The sequence below is a fragment of the Callorhinus ursinus genome, unplaced genomic scaffold, assembly GCF_003265705.2.
Source record: "Callorhinus ursinus isolate GAN/ISIS: 27379988/994484 unplaced genomic scaffold, GSC_fseal_2.0 scaffold40, whole genome shotgun sequence".
In the NCBI taxonomy this organism is placed as follows: domain Eukaryota; kingdom Metazoa; phylum Chordata; class Mammalia; order Carnivora; family Otariidae; genus Callorhinus; species Callorhinus ursinus.
Window position 1 is genome coordinate 1,136,379 of NW_027397102.1, and position 20,616 is coordinate 1,156,994.

At 38.4% G+C, this 20,616-nt stretch overlaps 1 protein-coding gene across 2 annotated transcripts in view; it reads right to left on the bottom strand.

The window, feature by feature from the left end:
- Window positions 1-1,545: 1,545 nt before the first annotated feature.
- RLIM (ring finger protein, LIM domain interacting) overlaps window positions 1,546-20,616 on the bottom strand; it is a 35,932-nt gene continuing 16,861 nt past the window's right edge. For both annotated transcript variants that reach the window (XM_025884883.2, XM_073880887.1), the window contains exons 3-4: window positions 19,945-20,028; window positions 1,546-18,651 (exon numbers count right to left, since the gene is read on the bottom strand). In XM_025884883.2, coding sequence (XP_025740668.1) covers window positions 17,027-18,651; window positions 19,945-20,028 — 1,709 coding nt within the window. In that variant the 3' untranslated portion in view covers window positions 1,546-17,026. The remainder of the gene's footprint in view (window positions 18,652-19,944; window positions 20,029-20,616) is intronic.

Here is a 20,616-nt window from a genome sequence, read left to right on the forward strand (position 1 = left end):
AGAACTGTCTACATAGAAAATCCCAAGTTATCTACAAAAACTTTATAAAACTAGTGAGTTTAGCAACATTGTATTATGCAAGATCAACACACAAAAATCAAACACACTTCTATATACTATATGAACGTGAAGAAACTGAAGTTGAAAACACAGTAACATTTATAATTATTACAAAGAAAACGAAATACTTAGGTATACACCTAAAAAATCATGTACTAGATCTGTATGCTAAAAATGTCAAAGTGCTGGTGCAAGACACCAAGGAAGATCTAAATAAGTGGAAAGACATGCTGTGTTCATGGACTGGAAGATTCAACATGGTAATGATGTCTATTTCCCCTAAACTGATACAGAGTTTTAATTCAATTCCTATCAAAATCCTAACAAGTTTTTTTTTGTAAATATGGACAAGATTATTCTAAAAATTATCTGGAAAGCTAAAGGACTTAGAATAACTGAAACAATTTTTAACAAGAAGAATAAAGTGAAAGGAATCACTCTGATTTCAAGACTTATTATATAGCTACAGTAATCAAGACTGTGGTATTGGTAGAGAGATAGGTATGTAGAACAATGGAACAGAATGGAGACCCCTGACATAGTCCCACACAAGTATAATCAACTAATTTTTTACAAAGGTACAAAAGCAATTTAAAGGAGAAATTATAATCTTTTTAACAAATAGTGTTGGAGCAATTGGATATTTATAAGCAAAAAAGAAAAAAAAACTCAAAATGGATCATAGACTTAAATGTAAAATGTAAAACTATAACACTTTTAGGAGAAAATCTTTAGGACTCAGGGCTTAGAGAGGAGCTTTTCTTTCTTTCTTTTTTTTAAGATTTTATTTATTTATTTGACAGAGAGAGGCACAGCAAGAGAGGGAACACAAGCAGGGGGAGTGGGAGAGGGAGAACCAGGCTTCCCGCGGAGCAGAGAGCCCGATGTGGGGCTCGATCCCAGGACCCCGGGATCACGACCGGAGGCGAAGGCAGATGCCTGACGACTGAGCCACCCAGGTGCCCCTAGAGAGGAGTTTCTTAGACATGACACCAAAAGCACAATCCACAGGGGTAAAAATTAATCAATAAATTGGATGTCATCAAAACTTAAAACTTTTGCTCTGCAAAAGACTCTATTAATAGGATGAAATGACAAGCTACACACTGGGAGAAAATGTTTACAAACCACACAAACCACATATCTAACAAAGACTGATAGCCAGAATATATAAATTAAACTCAACAGAAAAAATCCAAACAATCCAATTAGAAAACAGGCAAAATATATAAAGAAATATTTCACCAAAGAGGATATATGTAAGGCAAATAATCACATGAGAAGATGTTCAACATTACTTGCATTAGGGAAATACAAACTATGATCACAATGAGATACCATTATATATTTATCAAAACAGTTAAAATAATAAATGGTGACAATGTCAAAAGCTGGAAGGATGTGGAGAAAATAAATCTCTCATACATTGCTATGAGATTGTAACATGTTACAGCCACTATAGAAAATAAGTTAGCAGTTTCTTTAAAAAGCTAATCATACATTTACCATGAGACCCAACAATTACACTCCTGGGCATTTATCCCTGAGAAATGAAAACTTATGTCCACACAAAATCTCTACACAATTGTTCACAGCATTATTTGTAATAGCCCAAATCTGAAAGCAACCAAAATGTCCTAAAATATAGATTAATGGTTAAACTGTGGTACATCCATACAATAAAATACTATTCAGCAGTAAAAAGGAACAAACTACATGCAACAATCTGGATGGATCTCAAGGGTATAATGCTGAATGACAAAAAGCCAATTTTAAAAAGTCACATACTGTGTGATTCCATTTATATAACATTCTATGAATGACAAAATTATAGTGATGAAGAAGAGATTAGTGATTGCCAGGCATTAGAGGTGGTGGTAATGTCGGGGGAGTGGGTGTGACTATAAATTGGTAGCATAAGGGAGATCTTTGGCATGATGGAATAATTCTGTATCTTTATAGTTGTGGTTATATGAATCTACATGTGATAAGATGGCATAGAACAACACATGCACATTGTACCAGTACAAATTTCTTTGTTTTGATATGTACTATGGTTACCTAAGATGTAGTCAATGGGGGAAACTGGGTGAAGGGCATATAGTATCTCTCTTTACTATCTTTCCAATTTCCTGTTGATTTATCAGTATTTCAAAATAAAAGTTTAAAAATTTAATTAGCTGGGAAAAAATAGTCCAAATCCCTTATTTTACAAATAAGGAAACTGAGATGCCAAAAGGACAAGTAACTGGCCCAGTGTTTTACAACTGTCAGTGTAGCACTGAGACTTTGCAACTTTTATTACTGTCCTGAAACCTAACCTCTCAAAACTCATTAATTTTCACATATACTTTCCAGCATCAACTTGTCCACACTTCCATCACATTCTCTTATACTAAAGTTCTTCTAGTTTTTGCTGGTCAGATTTCCCTTAAGAGTCTTCCTGCCTACTGGCATTTCCCCTGTAGATGGCTTAACCTTTTGTTTTTGGCAGCCATACACTGCCAAGGTAGATTTTCTGATCTTTACTCCTCTTTACACTAACCCTTAGGATCTGGCTCAATCATGCTCAAGATTTCTTAGAAGCTTCTTGCCTACTTCATGATCTTTTCTGTTGAGAAATGGCCCATTCATTAGTTAGGCCTAGCAGTTCAAGTCCACTGCCAATCAGTACATGATGCCACCTACTGAAATAGGGGAAGGCTATTCCACAAGTCTAAAGTACCTGTAAAATAGTCAGGTTGAGATGTCCAGCAAACTGGGGAACTAAAGTTCCAGGGAGAGGTCAGGCCTAGAGATACAGATTTTTGAGTTGTTGGGGTATGGAGAATAGTTAGAACCCTGAGGAAATTTCTTCTGTAATAGGAAGATAAACAATTCTTACATAAAGGAACAATACCATAGGGGTGGATAAAATCAGTGTTAACTAGAGAAGAATGAAGGGTCCAAGTCCTTTTTTCTCTGAGCAATTATCTCAGGTGGTTGAAGCCTTAACTGTCCTGAGCACGTTGAGGAAAGCATCAGGGCTTTGTGTGATGGATGGGGTAATGCAAGGAGGGATTCCCTCTAGATGAATTGTCTCAGCGGTCTTTTTGCAGGCTGTTCACTCTTCAGAACAAAGGAAAATCTCAGTTCAACTCAGAACTGGGGATCAGATTACAAAGAGGGATTCCCTCTAGATGAATTGTCTCAGTGATCTTTTTGCAGGCTGTTCACTCCTTTCAGAAGAACAAAGGAAAATCTCAGTTCAACTCAGAACTGGGGATCGAATTACAAACTGCTGGATAAAGTGTCTAAAATGTTGCTAAGGGATACCTGAAAGCTGCTGTTCCTAGAGAAGAGGACCCCAAATTATAAGAGAAAGGGAAACAGGAAAAATTCTAGGTAAGATTCTGGGAGTCACTGGTCTCTGACAAAAGCTTTCCCTGGGCCTAAGATCCACACTTTCCACATTTCTTTTCCTTCTCAATATTTTCCAACTCTGTCAAAGATTTTTCTTTTTTTTGCATCACTCAGCATGTGTGGAATCTTTGTTGAGCCAAGTGCAAGTTTTAAAAGAACCATTGTAAGATGCTTCTTTTGGCATTTATCCTATTTAACTGATTTTTTTGTTTACTTTTTTTTTTTGCACCTGGCATATCTAATTACTTGCCTATCTAGCTATGGTTGTAGACGCTAAACAGTGGCTATATGCTGAGCAAAAAGAAAAAAAAATAAATAAAATTGCCATAGCAACAAATCTTCAGCTATTGATTTGATTTGTTGTTTCACAGGCAATAATGTGTAATCCTAGTTTACCTGGTAAAGCAGGAATCTGTTACATGGGCTTTTTTTTTTTTTTTTTTTTTTTACTGTCTCACAATGTACAGGTCCCATCTTATTCTAGAACAACTGTGTCTGTCATCCTGCCTATCTCCTTCACACACACCTAGTAGGCTTTCTTGGACATCCAAAGAACATTGTTCAGATGCATTTGTATTTATTGAAGCTGGTTTCCCAGACAACATGCTCAGTGTTCTTTAAATGTCTCAAAATCAGATGTACAGACTTCACAGCCATTGGAGGCTGGTTCAGCCACCTCTTCCACACTGGGTAGTACTGCTTTCCTATCTTACTAATATCTTAAATAGAATGTCTCTTAAAGTGCTAGAGATTTTACCTATGTGATCTCTAAGCTTCTCAACAAAGTAGGCGTTATCCTTGCTTTGCAAAAAGGAAAACTGACTCAGAAGTGTCATTTAAAACCACATTGCTTGTAAGAGGCATTATGAATTTAAGTCTGATGGGCTCTTAACCTATGTTCTTTTCACTGCATCTTTAGGTCTCCAAATAACCTCTCTAATGGGTCATTTGCTCAATAGAATCATTGTTGCTCACTATTGTTAAGGCCCTGGACCTTATATTGCCTCTTAAGCAAAGTTCCTGGGGCCATGTGTCCGTGTCCAGACACAATTCTAATAATTCAGTTGGATCTCCAGGTGAATAGATTGTTTTGAAGAAGTAAAGATAGAAGGAAGTTTCAGGGGGGGAAAGCCAAGAGTCAACTTTCCCAGGCAAGTGTCTTACACAGGAGTAGGATCCATATCAAATATGCTATTTGCAGAGTCCTTTGTCATAATAACTTAGTGATAGTAACTTAGTTTCCGCACCCATTGAACAGGGCCTCCTCCCAAAACTTGTTGCTTAGCCTGAGAGGATCTGCAAATGAGTCTGTTCCATGTGCACTCACCTGCAGCCCTGAAAATCTCAGGGCTGGGGATCCAGAGGATATGTGGCTATGAAATCACCATCAGACCCATCCCAACAGTTAGTGGTGGCATGGCAGAGGGATGAGGTAGGACTGCAACATGGACCTACCTACTGGACTAGGGAAGCAATATTTGCCACCATAACAAGCAGAAGAGGAGCCAGTTTCCATGTAGTTGGTCCTGATTCTTATGCTGTAGTCCATAACTGCCTTTCCTTTGGCCCTTTTTGGCCCTTTGCTCTTATATCTGAAATCCAAAAGATGAACTTTGACACCAAGGTTGGGACCCCTACTGCATGGTTAGGTTAGGGCCTCATATCCCCTAAACAACTAGAAGCAGCCAATCTGGAGTTTCCATTTTTTCAACTACCAATTCTTTCTCAGGATGGTTTGCATGTAGACCTGCATCGATGCAGGCAACTGATCTGGGTGACTGTCACTCAGAAAATGCCAGGGCATATTAGCTAATCCATAAATATATGTTAAATTTACTAGATTCATCTGAGTTTGTTGAATTTAGTTTGCCCATCAGTAAAATCTCTGGCAAGTCAAGTCACCTAGAGGCATCCAATGAAAAGGATTTTAGTATTCGGCTCTTTAAAAAATTAAAAACTGCTGTCCCTTTGGTTCATTATGTGGGCAACCCCGCCCCCTACAGTTATTAGCCAAGAAAAACAGAGCAATGCTGGCCCAGTTATCAGTGAGAAGCTAGTTCCATCTTATTTGTTGCACTGGGTCCCCGTTAACTGAGGATTTCTGTGATGGCAGAAAAAAATCATTCAAATTGGATTATAATAACATAAAGAGCTGCCCTGCTGTTTATATGAATCTCACAAACCAAGTTTCTTAGGAAAAGAAGGAAACCTAGAAAAAGAAGTCAAAAGCTTAGAGCACTGTAGAGACTTCTCCACTGGGTACTGTGGACCCAGCTTCATTGCACTTCCACTTGTGGAAGGAAAGGGGCAGGGAAGGGAGAGTCCTCTGTGGTGCCACGGAACATGGCAGCAGCCCTAGAGTCAGATGTTTGGTAGCTCTGATTCTGCCACTTAGTAGATATTTAAGTCAGAACACTTCATTTCCATGATTGAGACTCCAACAGCTTCTCATCTCAGAATAAAATCCTATCCTCCTTCCCTAAACTATAAAACCCTCACAGACTGGCTCCTGACTCATTTCTTCTCCCCTCTCTTCAACATTGCTCCTTTTCCTCCCTCTAAATAATGACCTGAGCTCATTTCCTGGGGCTGGAATGTTCTCCCTATTCATTCAGGTTATCAGCTTGTGTCACCTCCTCAGAAAGGTCTTCTCTGACCACCCTACTCCATCTCAGTCACAATCACATCAGACAATTTTAATTTTCTCCCCAGCATTTAACCACAGTTTTAATCTGTATTTATAAGGGTATCACCTGCCTCTCCCTACTAGAAGGTAAGCTCCATGAATGCAAGGACCTTTGTCTTATTCACCACAGTATCCCCTACGCCTGAAATGTTGGGATGCAGATTACAATAAATTTATTCTGGATGTTTAATACTAGCAGTGGGACTCAGAGGATGTCACTTAGCCTCTGATTCTTTTTCAGTTATAAAGTGCAAATATCCGATTGCCCACCAGCTGTAATGAGTATCAAATGAGGACAAAAGTGAAAAGGCCTAGCCTGCTAGCTGATAAACAGGTACAACACATCTATTGATCTATTAATCAATCCATAACCATCTCTCCAGCTCCCCTTCCCTTTCAGGGCCATGCTGGCAATTCACGTTTACCTTTCAGTAGAACCTATGTGTGTATACAGTGCTGGTGATTGTGGAGGGTAGATGCTGGAAATCAGAATGCTTTCGAGTGTCCCACAGTACCTCTTTGGAACAGTTATGGGTACGTGTTGTCATCCACAAAAATGTCAAGGGTCAGGAATCTAGCCCACTCAAATTTCTAGGTTCATGTTTATAAGTTGGCATTTTAAACAAGAAATAAGGCCTAAGCCAGGCCTAGTTAATATATTCTGGACAGGTAACTTGTAAGGTATTCAAAATCAAATGTACCAGTCCAGTAATGTGGACTGAAGGAATTGGGGTAGGATGGAAAGAAAGAACGAGGGCTCTTCCAGCTTTTTTTTCCAGGTGATTTTGACCTCAGACTTTTAAAAAGTAACAAAGGGCCCAGCCAGTGCCCATGTCTGTACAAGTGTTGTTAGATAATATCTATACTAAAATGAAGTTTGGAGTGTATTTTTTATTTAGCAGATTAGGCTGAATGATTTTCCTGTTTAAAAATGTAGATGCTACTTACTAGTCCCCAAATGTGGAGAAAAGGGATTAACTCAGATGCTGGAGAAGACAGCATTAATTACTTGGGGAGTTTCCTTTTCATTAGAGCAATAGGGAAGAATTTGGGCTTAGTTGCTGAGTAGGTCTCCTTCTTAGAAAACAATCCTGTACCTTTGTGCTGAGTTTCACACTGTTCCGTTCTTTCCCTTATCCAGGAAAGGGCAGAGCAGAGACACAACAGAATAACTCTTCCTGAATTTTCACCTTTAATCTAGAAGGGCTACACCCAAAATACTGAAAAAAAGTGAGGTGATGTGGTCCTCTGGCCTCATCCAAGCAAGCAGAGTCACATGCTGGAGACATATTTGGGTCACACACGACTGAAACCAATATCCATCCTCTACTACTAAATGGATTTTCAGATTCCTAAATTAAAAGGCCACAGAAAATGTTACATTATATTCACACAGAAAATACAAGTAAAGCCAACGTAAATGAATCAACTTTTCCCCAAACCTCAACTCCAAGGGCTCTTCTTTCACAGGAGTTAATAATTCACTCCATGTTGTCGAACAAAGCAAAACATTCAGCAATCGCGTCAGAAAGACTTGGTGTTAGGAAACACTTGCTTTCACTTGGTCTGAAGTCTATAATTTGGTAGCCTCTATCCTGTCAGCTTTCCCCCTTCCACTTGAAGTCATTTAAACATATCACTTACTTTCTAACTAAAGTAGAAACATAAATCCAGGTTAGCGGTTTCTAACAAATGCTAAGAATATTCAAATGTAGTGATTTCAGATGACAGGGCAACTGCTTGGAAATTATTTGTATTGTTTTCACATAACTGAACTAAGAGAATCCACATAAAACTTGGGAGTGCTTGTTCCTGCAATAAATCAATGTGACAACCACTACTTATTGGCTGCTACATAATGCTGAAGTTGTGGTGGACTGCCCTAATTTTTAATCATTGGGCCCTCAACCAGCTAAGGTTTTTTGCAAATTCTTAATGGTTAGATTTCAAGCTTTGGTAGGGAGTACATTAACCTCAAAAGGGGAGAATGATGGTAGTTTTTTAAGCTTGGATAGACACTTTTTTTTTTTTTAAAGAGATTTATTTTTTTGAGAGCGCGTGCAAGCAAGTGGGGGCAGGGGTGGAGGGAAATCTTCAAGCAGACTCCCCACTGAGTGTGGAGCCCAGTGCGGGGGTTCCATCTCACAACTCATGAGGTCATAACCTGAGCTGAAACCAAGAGTAGGACGTTTAACCAACTGAGCCACCCAGAGGCCTCCAGACACTCTTAAGCTACAGTTTTGACACACAATTAAAAAAATGATGCCCATTTAGTTTTAGGGCGGTGTAGGTGAGCAGATAAGATGTGCATATCTACAGGTGAACTTTTAAAACCCATCACCAGTTGCATCCTACTTACTGTAACCATTCTCTCCCATATTCTAGAACTGCACTGTCCAATATGGAAGCTGCTAGCCACTTGTTTCTATTGAACATTTAGAAATGTGCCTTATTCAAAATGAGACATACTCTAAGTGCAATATACCAGATTTTGAAGACTCGATTTGAAAAAAAAATGTAAATCTCAATTATTTTTTAATACTAATTCAACATGTTAAAATATTTTGACCTTATTGGGTTAAATAAAATTATTAATTTTACCTGTCTTTTTACCTTTTGTATTGTGGCTGCTTTCTTAGGAAAGTTAAAATTACATATCACTTGTGTTATCCTCCTACTGAACAGTGCTAGTCTAGAACACTTGGTGCAGACAGGGGACAAGTGTGAATTTATTTAAAAAGTAGGTACATCATGCTCGCTTCAGCAGCACATATACTAAAAAAGTAGGTACATCACAGTCACCAACACTGTCCACTGATAAACTCAGCAGTTCAGAGGCTTCAGGTCCCCATCCTGCCAAAACCAAGAAATCTCAGACCAGCACAATGCTTAGAATTTAACGGAAGCACAACACACATTACCTATTAGTTGATGAAACTCTAAATTCAGATGAGCTCATTTTCATCCCATTACTCTTCACTGCTCCTCTCAAATATCATTTGAATGGGGATGGAATATTTATAACATGTCTATCTTTTAAGGTTTTTGTATTATTTTATTAACTATTTACAAGTCTCCCCACTGAAATGCCTGCTCCTTGTGAGTAGGAATTATATCTTTCTCCTGTGCTTTACCTGTTGAATGAGGAGTGATAATCATTTCAAAGTACTCACCTCACCAGCCATTTACTTACTCTAAATACTACTTACTGCACCTATTATTTGAAATGCCTTGTGATTGCCTTTAGAGCACAGATTCTTCTGAATATGCTTAAAGGTGGCAAATCTCCAACCACTGAGAAAAAGGTCATTCTTGGAAATAGCCAAGACTTGTCTCAATACAGCAAATAAGGTGAAGAAACTGAATAGGGCTGCTTCTCTGTTTATACAATTGTTTCTGAAAGCAATTTTAAACAAGCTCCAAATATCTTCTGAGCAATGACGACATTTTTAGAATGCCTATGGCTGCCCAAGACAACTTCAAAGGTCATTTACCTGGATGCCAATGAGCTAGCTGGAATACTTTTCAAAAGTTGCCATCTTGGGCGCCTGGGTGGCTCAGTTGGTTAAGCAACTGCCTTCGGCTCAGGTCATGATCCAGGAGTCCCGGGATCGAGTACCACATCAGGCTCCCTGCTCAGCGGGGAGTCTGCTTCTCCCTCTGACCCTCCCCCCTCTCATGCTCTCTCTCTCTCAAATAAATAAAAAATCTTTAAAAATTAAAAAAAAAGCTGCCGTATTTTCCAGTGATTTCATATTTCAAGCTGAGTAAAAACTGGGGCCAAGAGCACATATAACAAGGGGCTGAGATGATTCTTAACATTAAAGATTCCCCAAATGTACTCCATCCTCCTAAAATGTTGGAAATGAAACACCTTGATATACAGAGTACTAAGGTCTATTTGTTAATGCCCACAGTGATTTACTGAATTTACAATATATAACTTTTACTCCTCAGATTTGCCCTTAAAGTTTTCCTTGGCAAACTAGCTAAAACCCATGTTTTTTTCTAAGAAATCATACCTTATAAGCAATCTAGTCTAGGGGTTGGGATAAATACTTAAAAATCAATTAGGAGCCACAAAGGAGCAGGGCAAAGAAAGTACAATGAAAATAAGCTATGGATGGGGTGCCTGGGTGGCTCAGCCACTAAGCCTCTGCCTCCGGCTCAGGTCATGATCCCAGGGGTCCTGGGATGGAACCCTGTATTGGGCTCCCTGCTCAGCAGGGAGTCTGCTTCTCCCTCTCCCACTCCCCCTTATGTTCCCTCTCTTGCTGTGTCTCTGTCAAACAAATAAATAAAATCTTTTAAAAAATTAAAAAAAATAAGCTCTGGAATCAGAGATGACTGGAAATACGTGGCCACTTACTATATGACCTTGGGAAAATTACCAGACTGTATCTCATCTGCATCACCTATAAAACAGGGTGGTAATAACGCATCTGAGTCACTGAGAATTAAATAATTTATAGTGTCTGATATGTCTAACAGCAATCAGAAAAAGTTAGAGCTCTTTTTAATACAGCTATATTAGCAATCCATTTGGAATGCCTTACATTTAAATCTTGCCTGAATTCAAAGACCTCAAAACTGGACCCTAGATTTCCTATTTTTTTAAATGATCATTAAAAGTACAGTTTATACCCCACTCCACTCTGATTAACCAGATCCTCTGTTCCAGGCAATAGTCCCTTCCACCGAATTTCTTTCAAGATGCTTGTGCATTGGCTTACTTTGTTGTCAAGAATGTCCTTTTCAGTGGCAGTCTTGAGCTTCAAAGAATAGAATCATGAACAGCACTTAAAAGGGACAGTCATAAGGCAAAGAGCTGACCACACCAAAGTTATCCCAAGGAACTGAGTTCCTATGCCAATGATAGGGCTTGGTGGGCACCAGAGGAAATGAAACTAATAAAATTTACCATCGGCTAAACGAATACCAGTACCAGGGGGAAGTCTTACCCAGGTATCAGAATGTGACAACCTACTTAAGAAACAAGGACATCTTAGTGGTTTAAGCAACATGTGTAAGAGGTTGGAGATAGGGACAGAAAACAAAAGCTACATGAGCACATCTACACACCTAGACAAGTTTTTGTATTTATAGAGGTCAAGCAAGAGAGTAGGCAGGGCAATGGTGAGAATACAAGTAACAGCAAAGATGCACCTACTTAAAATGTCATTTACAAAAGTCTTTCTAGGATTCTTGTATTGGAATACACCTCAATTTTTTATTTTACCACTCAAAGACTAAGCCATTAAACTACACAACATAAAATGGAGGTTATATTCCATAAACCAGTATCTGCTCAAACTCATAGCAGCGAGGAAATCAAAATCAAGGTTGCCCGAGAATTCCACTTGATTCTAAAACTCAAGTCTGTTTGACATTGGTTGGAGGCAACAGAACTTTGATCAGATCAGATTCCCTTTTAAAGAAAAACCCGAGAGATGATCAAGCACAAATGATCACTTCATGCATTTTATTGATAGTCTATATTTTAAATCTGCAGTATGACATCTTACATAGGGAAAAAGCTTCTTCCTAAAAGATAACTATTAATAATCAAACCAGCTTTAATATGACTGACCTTTCAAGGTCTTGTTTTGCATTAAACAAGTTAATTTTTAGCAGGTATAAAGCACTGTACAAAAAAAAAAAAAGGAAACTGGGTACATTCTCAAAATTTAATACAGGGCTTCCCAACCAGGAGTCTTCTGGATAGATATTGGAGAAGGGTGTTATGTTCAGATTTAAATTGAAAGAAAATGAGAAACCAGATAAAGCAAGCCGACCAAATTCACTTCACTTTGTGCTCCTTTCTGCTTTTTTGAAAGTCTCTCCCAGAGGTCAGGAAGCCCTGGTATAACAATCACTTTAGTCTTTACAGAACATACATTTATGTGCTTCATGTTCAAAGACATAAAGGCAGCTTTTGTTACTATCCCCCCTCCAAATCCCTTCAGGTTCTTTTGGCTTCAGAAAGCTTTCTAAGATTGCTGCCCAGTTCTTTATATATGAATCCAAGTAAACATCTATACCAAAGCAGCTCTTCCTGGGAGAAGATAAAACAGGCACAGATACATAACCAGGCCAACCGCGTACCTATTCAACTTGATACCTGATCACATGGCCCTATATCTTTAAAAGCAGCACCAGGGACAAATGGAGCTAACAAGAGGTAAAATCCAAACATTGGACAGTTAAAACACATACAAATCAATCAGTTAAAAGAACGTTAGCAGAGGGGCACTAAACAGAGTTAAGGCTGGGCAGCTGGTTCAACCATACCTTGGGATCGGAATAAATCTGCAAGATGAGGAACTGAGAGGAACCCTGAAATAATGAGGCACAGTGGTATGGTGGGGTTCACGTCCATTGCATGTATTTAAGGTTATCATTCAATCCAGGTGACTATAAAGCAGCTTGCGGGTCTTTAGTAAACAAATCCTAATCAAAACCAAGTATCTCACTGTAATTGTATTTGAGAGTGTTGGAGAGTGTTCATTTCCTTCAAATTCGAATGAAAACATCTACAGAGACATGAAAATAATCCTAAAAACTGATACAAACTGTTATCCCTTGAGAGTTCCAACACTTCAATAACAGCTCTATTCTGTGCTGTATTTTAAATACAAAGTGGAGTTATTAAATCAAGTGAGATCACTCACCTGTTGGGAATATTATAGTATTTTAGAAATGCTCCAGTTAAGAACTCAATTTCAAAATGTTAAAACTTTTAAAGGGCAAGTACTTAACTCATAGTTCTTTCTTAGTTGCTTCCTAAAAATCCAATTTCAAAATAAGTGAAATACTCGTTCCTCGGACCTTGTACTTTTAACTTTCCAAATGAAGCATATTATTTTTGTTGATTTACATTTTCAAATGTTTTTCAAAAGCATACAATTTACTAGTTAACTCCATGAATTACAACACTGTTATTGAATAGTAAACATACTGAAGAATTATACTATACTTAAGGGAAAAAAAAATGCCTGACACTTTTCACATGTGCCTTATCAATCTCTTGCATCACTAAGGTACAGAATACTTTAGAAAGTAGCAATCAGCACAGTTTCATAAGAATAAAAGTGCCCTGCAAACATGGCTTCTCTGTACTTAATATTGATAATACATTTGACAGGGAAGCCAGTAAGGTAAAACTTGAAAAACTCAAGGCAGATCATAATATTTTGTGTTCACAAATGAACAAAGGAGAATAAAAAGGGGTGGAGGGGAATATCCTCCGTTTTTAAAAGAAAAGTATCAACAACCACCACAAGGTGCCACTGTATTCTAGCAAGCAGTAAAAATGGCCTTTTAAGAGGCATTCTGCAATATTCACCTCCCTTATCACATGGGTATTTTGGGAGCTGACTGAAAGTCATGACTGATGCTTGACCCAGTTCAAGTCACAGACATTTGGGAAGCAGGTGGTTAAACAAAAAAAGCATATTAAGTGAAAACCCTTCATAAATACAATCTGAGACAGACACTAGGAGAGAACACTTGGCACAGAAAGGACATGTTTTCCCAAGGGGGGGAAATTATTTGAGGTAACACTTATAGCTAAGCAGTTTCCTAATCTTAAAGTTTGGGTAAACTCAACGATCACGTTTTTATAGAGATTAGATGTGCATATGTGTGTGCGTGTGCAGACACACACACCACACATATAAAATCCTGGTACAACTTTGTTAACTGTACAATTGATAATTTCCTACACTTCCAACACTAATGTGAACACTTCTCTCAACCCCCACCTCCATTAACCATTACCACCACTGAGGTATAACTAATGTGTTCTTTTGAGAGTAAATATTCCAAATTAACATGGCTCATCTTCTAGTGTTGCTATAGATAAAGTTTGCACACTTTAAACCTAACTTGCTCAATTTTGTTTTTAGTATTAATAAATCTCAACCTTGTCACAGCTGCTTGTAGTTAAACAACGTAACACCTCAAATGCTTCATACCAGTAAGTGATTTAAAAATATCTGAAATACTCAAGGAAACTCAGTTTTCAGTATTTTTCCCTATGCTTCAAACAATGTATTTCCCAACATTGTTTTTTCTTGTTCCTATTACTGCATGAAGTTCAAACTAGGTCTTCAAGACAGAACCTTTCTGTAATAAAGAAAAAAGTGCAAAGATACAAAATGAAATGTAAAGTCTTTTGCAAGAAAATGCTCCCTCAAGAGAATAGGTGTTTTGGATGCTGGTGGGAAAAAAAAAAAGACTCTTGCTCTCCATTGTACATCTGACACCTACGAATGACTTTGTCTTCAATGTCCACAACACTAGTAAGTATAGTCATGGACTTTGTAAAAAAAAAAAAAAATTAAGTAGCAAATTCCACTAAAATATTTGTATCCATTCTACACAATCCAATGGAAATGAGTGCTATTGAAAAAGGTGTCCACATGCACATGTCCAGTATGTGCATTCTACTGAAGGCTAAAAACTTAAAATTCTATTTCCAGTGTTTATGAATAGCTTCAATATCTACATTCATAACCAGCATTCGGCATGAGTTACCTCTTACTTTAATACTTCACAAATGAGTAATACATCTTGGGAGGTTAGGGAGGTACCTGTTGTCAGTAACTTTGTTTTATGCTTAGAATGTGCTGCAGTTGTTTTTAAACTATTTAAAATGAACACCCTTATAATGGGACGTTTTATACCAAGAGGAAAATGGGTTTTAAGCCAATCAGGACTACCCTGCAGATCTGAAAATCGTAGATTACACCCTTAGGAAAGGAGACAAGGAGGCTCACAAATATAAAGGAATCCTGACTTTTACATGGACAATTTTTTTTAAAAAGATAAAATGTATTACATAAGCGCCATAAACAGTGAAATCTGCTTATATTAAAAAAAATAAGTGAAGCTTTGTTTGGACATTATTTCCTTGCAAGAGCAGTACATATCCTTAGTAAACAACTACCATATTTACAAGTTAATTTCCTTGATACTTAGGTAGGAATGAAAGCCAGAGGAAAATATGAAAGGATGAGCTTTGAAATAACCTTTACAGCTAAGTTGATAACAGTTAAGGTAGCCAGATAATTCCTGAAGCAGACCTGTTTATTTTATAGAGTATCTGACTATGCATGGGTAGTTTTCACTTTAAAGACCAAGGATGTGTTCAATTCCTATTTGGGTACACTATCTTCTCCCAGATAAACAAACAAATCCTCCACAGTCAGACTAATCCTAACCCCAACTGGCCTCAAAAGAGAAATTCGGCAAGAGTACTGGGGTTGTTCACAAACCTAATCTCATTACTAAGGAAACAACACAAAATGCGTGTCCCATAGATTGTGAGTCAGCAGCCTCATCTTCAAATATGGGCAGCACCATTAAAATTTGAATCTCAATGACCCAACATGATTCACTTTCAACAAAGGATAAACATCCCTTAGTTCCTCAATTGGCCTTTAAATGCGAGATGTTAGGTCTGTGTTAGATGGTAATGAAATATTAACAAGTGCGCACTGGTACCTTAAATGACAAATCTAGAAAATAACGCAAATTTGAGACTTTCCTATTAGTACACACATCTGTACCAACTTCAATTCTTATGCTAAAAGTGGTTTATAGTCTTTTTCCTCCACCTTTTTTTTTCCTTTTCTGAGGAGCAGACTTGTGAAAACATCGATGTAACTTGTGCTACGTGGTAGTGGTTTGTTTGTTTTTAACCAAAACTCTACCAAATTTAATCTACTTCATCAGCTCAAGCAGAATACTGTGTCAAGGACCTCACCATATGAAACCAGTTCCCGTCTGTATGATTACTGTCTTCATAAAAATTTTAAATTCTTCAGAGCAGTTTTCTTGACTCCTCCCGTCTTTCATTTCCTGCCTAAATCCAAGTTAAAGTACCAAGTTTCCATTGGTATCTTCAATGCAGTTCAATTCTGCACTCTGTCCTTTCCTTTGCATGTCACAGTAGCTGTTCACATACATTAAATACTAGATATGTTCTGCTCTTGACATCTACACACTTACAAAAGCAGCTCTGTACTTTGTTTGGTGTGTGTTTTTTTTTGTTTTTTTTTTTTTTTTTACTATGTTGGCTCACAAAAAGCAGTTTTTTTCATTTCTAAGCATGGTACTTTACAATTTTTAATGCATTAATACAACAGTGCATTGGAAAAGTACTGAGCCTCTACAAAATAGCTTTACATTTTTAAACAAATGAATGTGATTTTTTTCACTTACACAAGCATAGGCTTTTTTAATATTTCCACAAGATAAATATCTCAATTAAACTATAAGCTCACTCTACAGTGTGCCACAGTGATGGGCTTAGGAGACAGTTATACACTTAGAAGATCCTAACCTTAGTGTTATTTACACTGACGTCCAATATCACCTCATCTGAAAGGTGAACAAATGATATTCAGCATGTAGCTGAATTTGTGCCAACTAAGAACTGGGAATGGTAGAGCTTTAAGCAATCACTTATGAAACATGTACTGTAACTTAGTCTAAACTGGGAATTTCCTTTGCCCTTCTCTCCTATGGCATGGGAAACGTTAAAGATCAACGTGAAACGGATAAAGAGCCATTGCTAAGGCAAATCTTTTAAGATAACAAAGGAGAAACTGATAAGCGTATATGACAAATCATCAGTAATATCAATTACTGGTACTGAAATCAGATTTTTATGTCCTAAAACATTGCTTTTTAAATATTTCCTTTTATTCTGGAACAGAAATTGGAAAAAGGACAATGATTCACTCAGAAAGCAATGACTCAATTCAGGTTGCTACTTTACATTTAAGCACCACTCAAAAAGTGGGCATAAAGCAAGTGATTCCTGTTTGCCCATCACTATACCAGCTACGTAGCTGAGAGTTCAGAACTTAATTACACAACGCTTTCTCTGTTACCAGAAGCTAGGACTGCTCTGCGACAAATAGGACAAGTAGAATTCTCAGATAGCCAGCGATCGATGCAGTGGACATGGTACTCATGGGAACAAGGTAGTTTACGAAGTTTGTTGCCTTCTGTATATTCTGTAATGCAAACACTACAGGTTTTTAATGCATCGTTTTCACCAAAACTTCTCATGGCCAAGTTGTCAATCTGTTCTTTGGTAAGTCCTCTAGGTTGGTCATCATCATCCTCATTTAAGAGGAAAAACTGAGCCAGACTAAGGAAGGGCAAAGAGCCACTTTCATCAAAGGTTACCGGGGCCCTGTGTCGACCCTCTCGTCTGGCACCTGATGAGCCTGATGATGAGCTTCCTTCATTACTGCCTTCAAACACCTCTGAGCTAGTCTCTGAACTTTCACCACTGGAACTGGAACTAGGACTGGAACTGGAACTAGAACTGGAACTGGAACTCGAACTGGAACTGGAACTCGAACTGGAACCAGAACTGCTACCACCACCAGAACTCCCTCTTCCATTCCGTGACTCTGCCCTTTCCACATTTCGACTCGAGACTGAGCCACTAGGCTCGGAATCACTATCACTGTACATAAAGTAGCTTAACTCACCAAAACCTGTCATTATCTGCCTTAACATGGTCTGAATTGCAACAGATGTAGTCTCACTTAAACCGGTATTTAAGATTCTACGAATCGGAATTCTGATGGTACTGACATAGGTTCTCACACCTGCCCGTTCGGAACGTGAAAACGTACGCCTAAAACCTCCTCGTTCACTTTCATAAGTGACAGTATTGTTTGGCGTCTGAGACCTCGACCGAGTTCTGCTAGCTATGCTATCTCTCTGCCGGTATTCTCCAGGACGGACTCTTCTTACTTGAAGATCAAGGACTATGGTTGGAGGTCTCTGTCCTGATCCTGTAGATTCACCACTGCTGGTTGTGTCTGAAGAACCTGCTCCTTGTGAGGCATTTCTTGTTCCAGAAGCTGCAAAAAGACCTCTACTCAGCAAATCGGGTCCACTTATTTGCTGTCTCAATGTCACATGGTGCCGGGTTCTAGAACTTCCCTCCGTCTCATTTACTAAAGGATGCTCGAAAGTCTGAGATGAGATACTATGATGAGATCTTCGTGGAATTTCACTCATCGGATGCAGAGGTGACCTACTTCTTTCAGCTCTCGCGCGGGTTCTCCGATGGTCTGGGCTCCTGCTTCTTGCCCTTCTCTGACCTCTGGTAGGTGCGACTTCTCCCGTTAATGCTTCCGTTGAATTTCGTTCTGATCTGGATGGCCTTGCAGATGTTGATTCAGATCGTGGATTTTCCACTTGCCTTTGGCTGTTGTTGTCTGTATTTTCTCCACCAGAACGTCTTGCAGATGGCTCATTTTCATTCTCTGGATTTTGGCTCCCATTATTACGGTTAACATTGATCTCTAAACTGAATCTGAAATCACCACTGTTTGGATTAGTCCGGCTCACTGCTCTCCAAGATTGGTTTCCTCTTTGCCCACTTCTTGTTGTATTTCCAGTTTGTCTGACAGAGTTAAGCCAGTCTATTATAGAGTCACCATTAGACACATCATCTGAAGAGTCTCCACCTGTTTTTAAAAAAGGGAGGGGAGAGGGGAAAAAAAGGAACTACTAAAATTAGGACAATCATGTAATAGTGCTCTGAAACTGTGTTAGAAAAAAAGAACAAAGATTCTGAACAGATTTCACATTTACAGATTTTTGTCAACTATACTGCATAGATTTGCAAGTAAAGGCAGGAATGTTTCAATTCCATTTTGAAAGAGCAAGTTAATCCTAGGGAAATTTAGAGGAAGTTTTTTTAAAAGGGAATCTGGAGGAAGTCTATTTTCAGAACTGCATCATATACAGAGCCTAGGATACCACTATGGACTGTCAGAAGACATTTTTTCAGGCCTCTGTCAAAACATTAATCAAACAAAGTAAATGCCAGTTAGGGTACAGGGCTAGTATTTTTGTTCAAATCGCATTTTTGTCACATTTTCATTAGTCTACAACATTTCCTCTAGGATCTTGACTTAAGTGCCTTTGATAATACCGGACTTTTAAAATACAAGACTGCTGTAGCCATTGCAAAAATATACACAGGGTTTACTGATTCAAAAGTATTTTAATACTTCTTCATATTACCAAGATTTTAAATTAACATGAAACTGGGAGTCCAGACCAAAAATGAATAGTCTGAACCTAGCACGGTACATATAATGACATGCTCAAGAACCAAACTGTTATTATATAGCCTCTTATGTTAGACAGTCAAATTCCCTACAATCCTACTTAAAATTAAAAGCAGGGTTTCTCAACAGTGGCACTATTTCCATTTTGAGCCAGGTAATTCTTTGTTGTAGGGGCTGTGCTGTTATGAATTTCAGGATGTTAGGATGTTTGGCAGAATCCCTGGCCTCCACCCACTAGATACTAGTAGCAAACCCCCAGCTGTGACAACAACCAAAAATGTCTCCAGACACTGCCGATGTCCCATGGGTGGGGGTGGGGTGGGGATATAACCCATTGAGAGCCACCAGGTTAGAGACTACAGCCTTTCTGCTGGTGGAGAATGCACAGGTTTATAAGGTAGAAATAATTCAGCAGGTAGGAGGAAATTTCACCGGAGGTACAAACTCAAGAAAAAAAACCCAGCACATTTAAATAGGCCATTTCTCACTATGTCTCAATTAATACAAACCCAAAGGTGAAGCAGAAAAACAACATGTTGACATTCTCACCAAATACCAAGAAAATGCCAGTTCTCTTTCTGTTAACAGTTCCTTAGCACTGTTTCTGGATAATCTTTAGCTGACCTTTCCTGGAGTTCCGTATCTATTTCATCCTCTACCCATCCCCCCCAAAGCAAAATATACCTCTGTTTTCATCTGAGTTTTGTGGTGGTGGGCCCTCTTTAATTTGCTGTAGTCTTCTCAGCAACTCTTCCTCAGTACTTTCACCTGAAAATAGTTTAGAAATATGTGCCAAATTACAAATAAAAATGGAGATGAAAACCAAAGAGTAGGAACCTGGGTAAAATTCATTCTTTGGGGGCATGACATTACAATTGATGCAAGTTTCTTTCCAGTGTACTAAATGCTTTTGCATACGATTTCTCATTCTTTCGAACTGTAACTCTGTGAGGTAGATATTATCTGCATTTTAAAACAAAGAAACTAAGTGAGACTGCTGTATTAATAACTGGCAGGGCCAGAATACCAACTGGGGCATTCTGATTCAAGTCTGGTACTGTTGGCTCAAAATGCGCTCCCTCTTTGAAGAGTCATGCTAACTAACACCTTACCTTTTAAAATTTAAACAATAACGCAAATGTTAGAATTAAATAGAAATGAGGAGGACCAGAGATAATGAATTTTAATTAGGATCAAATGGGACCTAAATGGGCAAAAGAGAATAACCAAGCACAAAGTTCTGAACCGACAATTTTACCCAAGGACAGCTTTGGAGGACTACAACTGGAACGTGATCTAGGAATCAAAGATGACAAAAAAAAGTCTGTCCTAGGAACTAACGTTCTCTCATTAGCT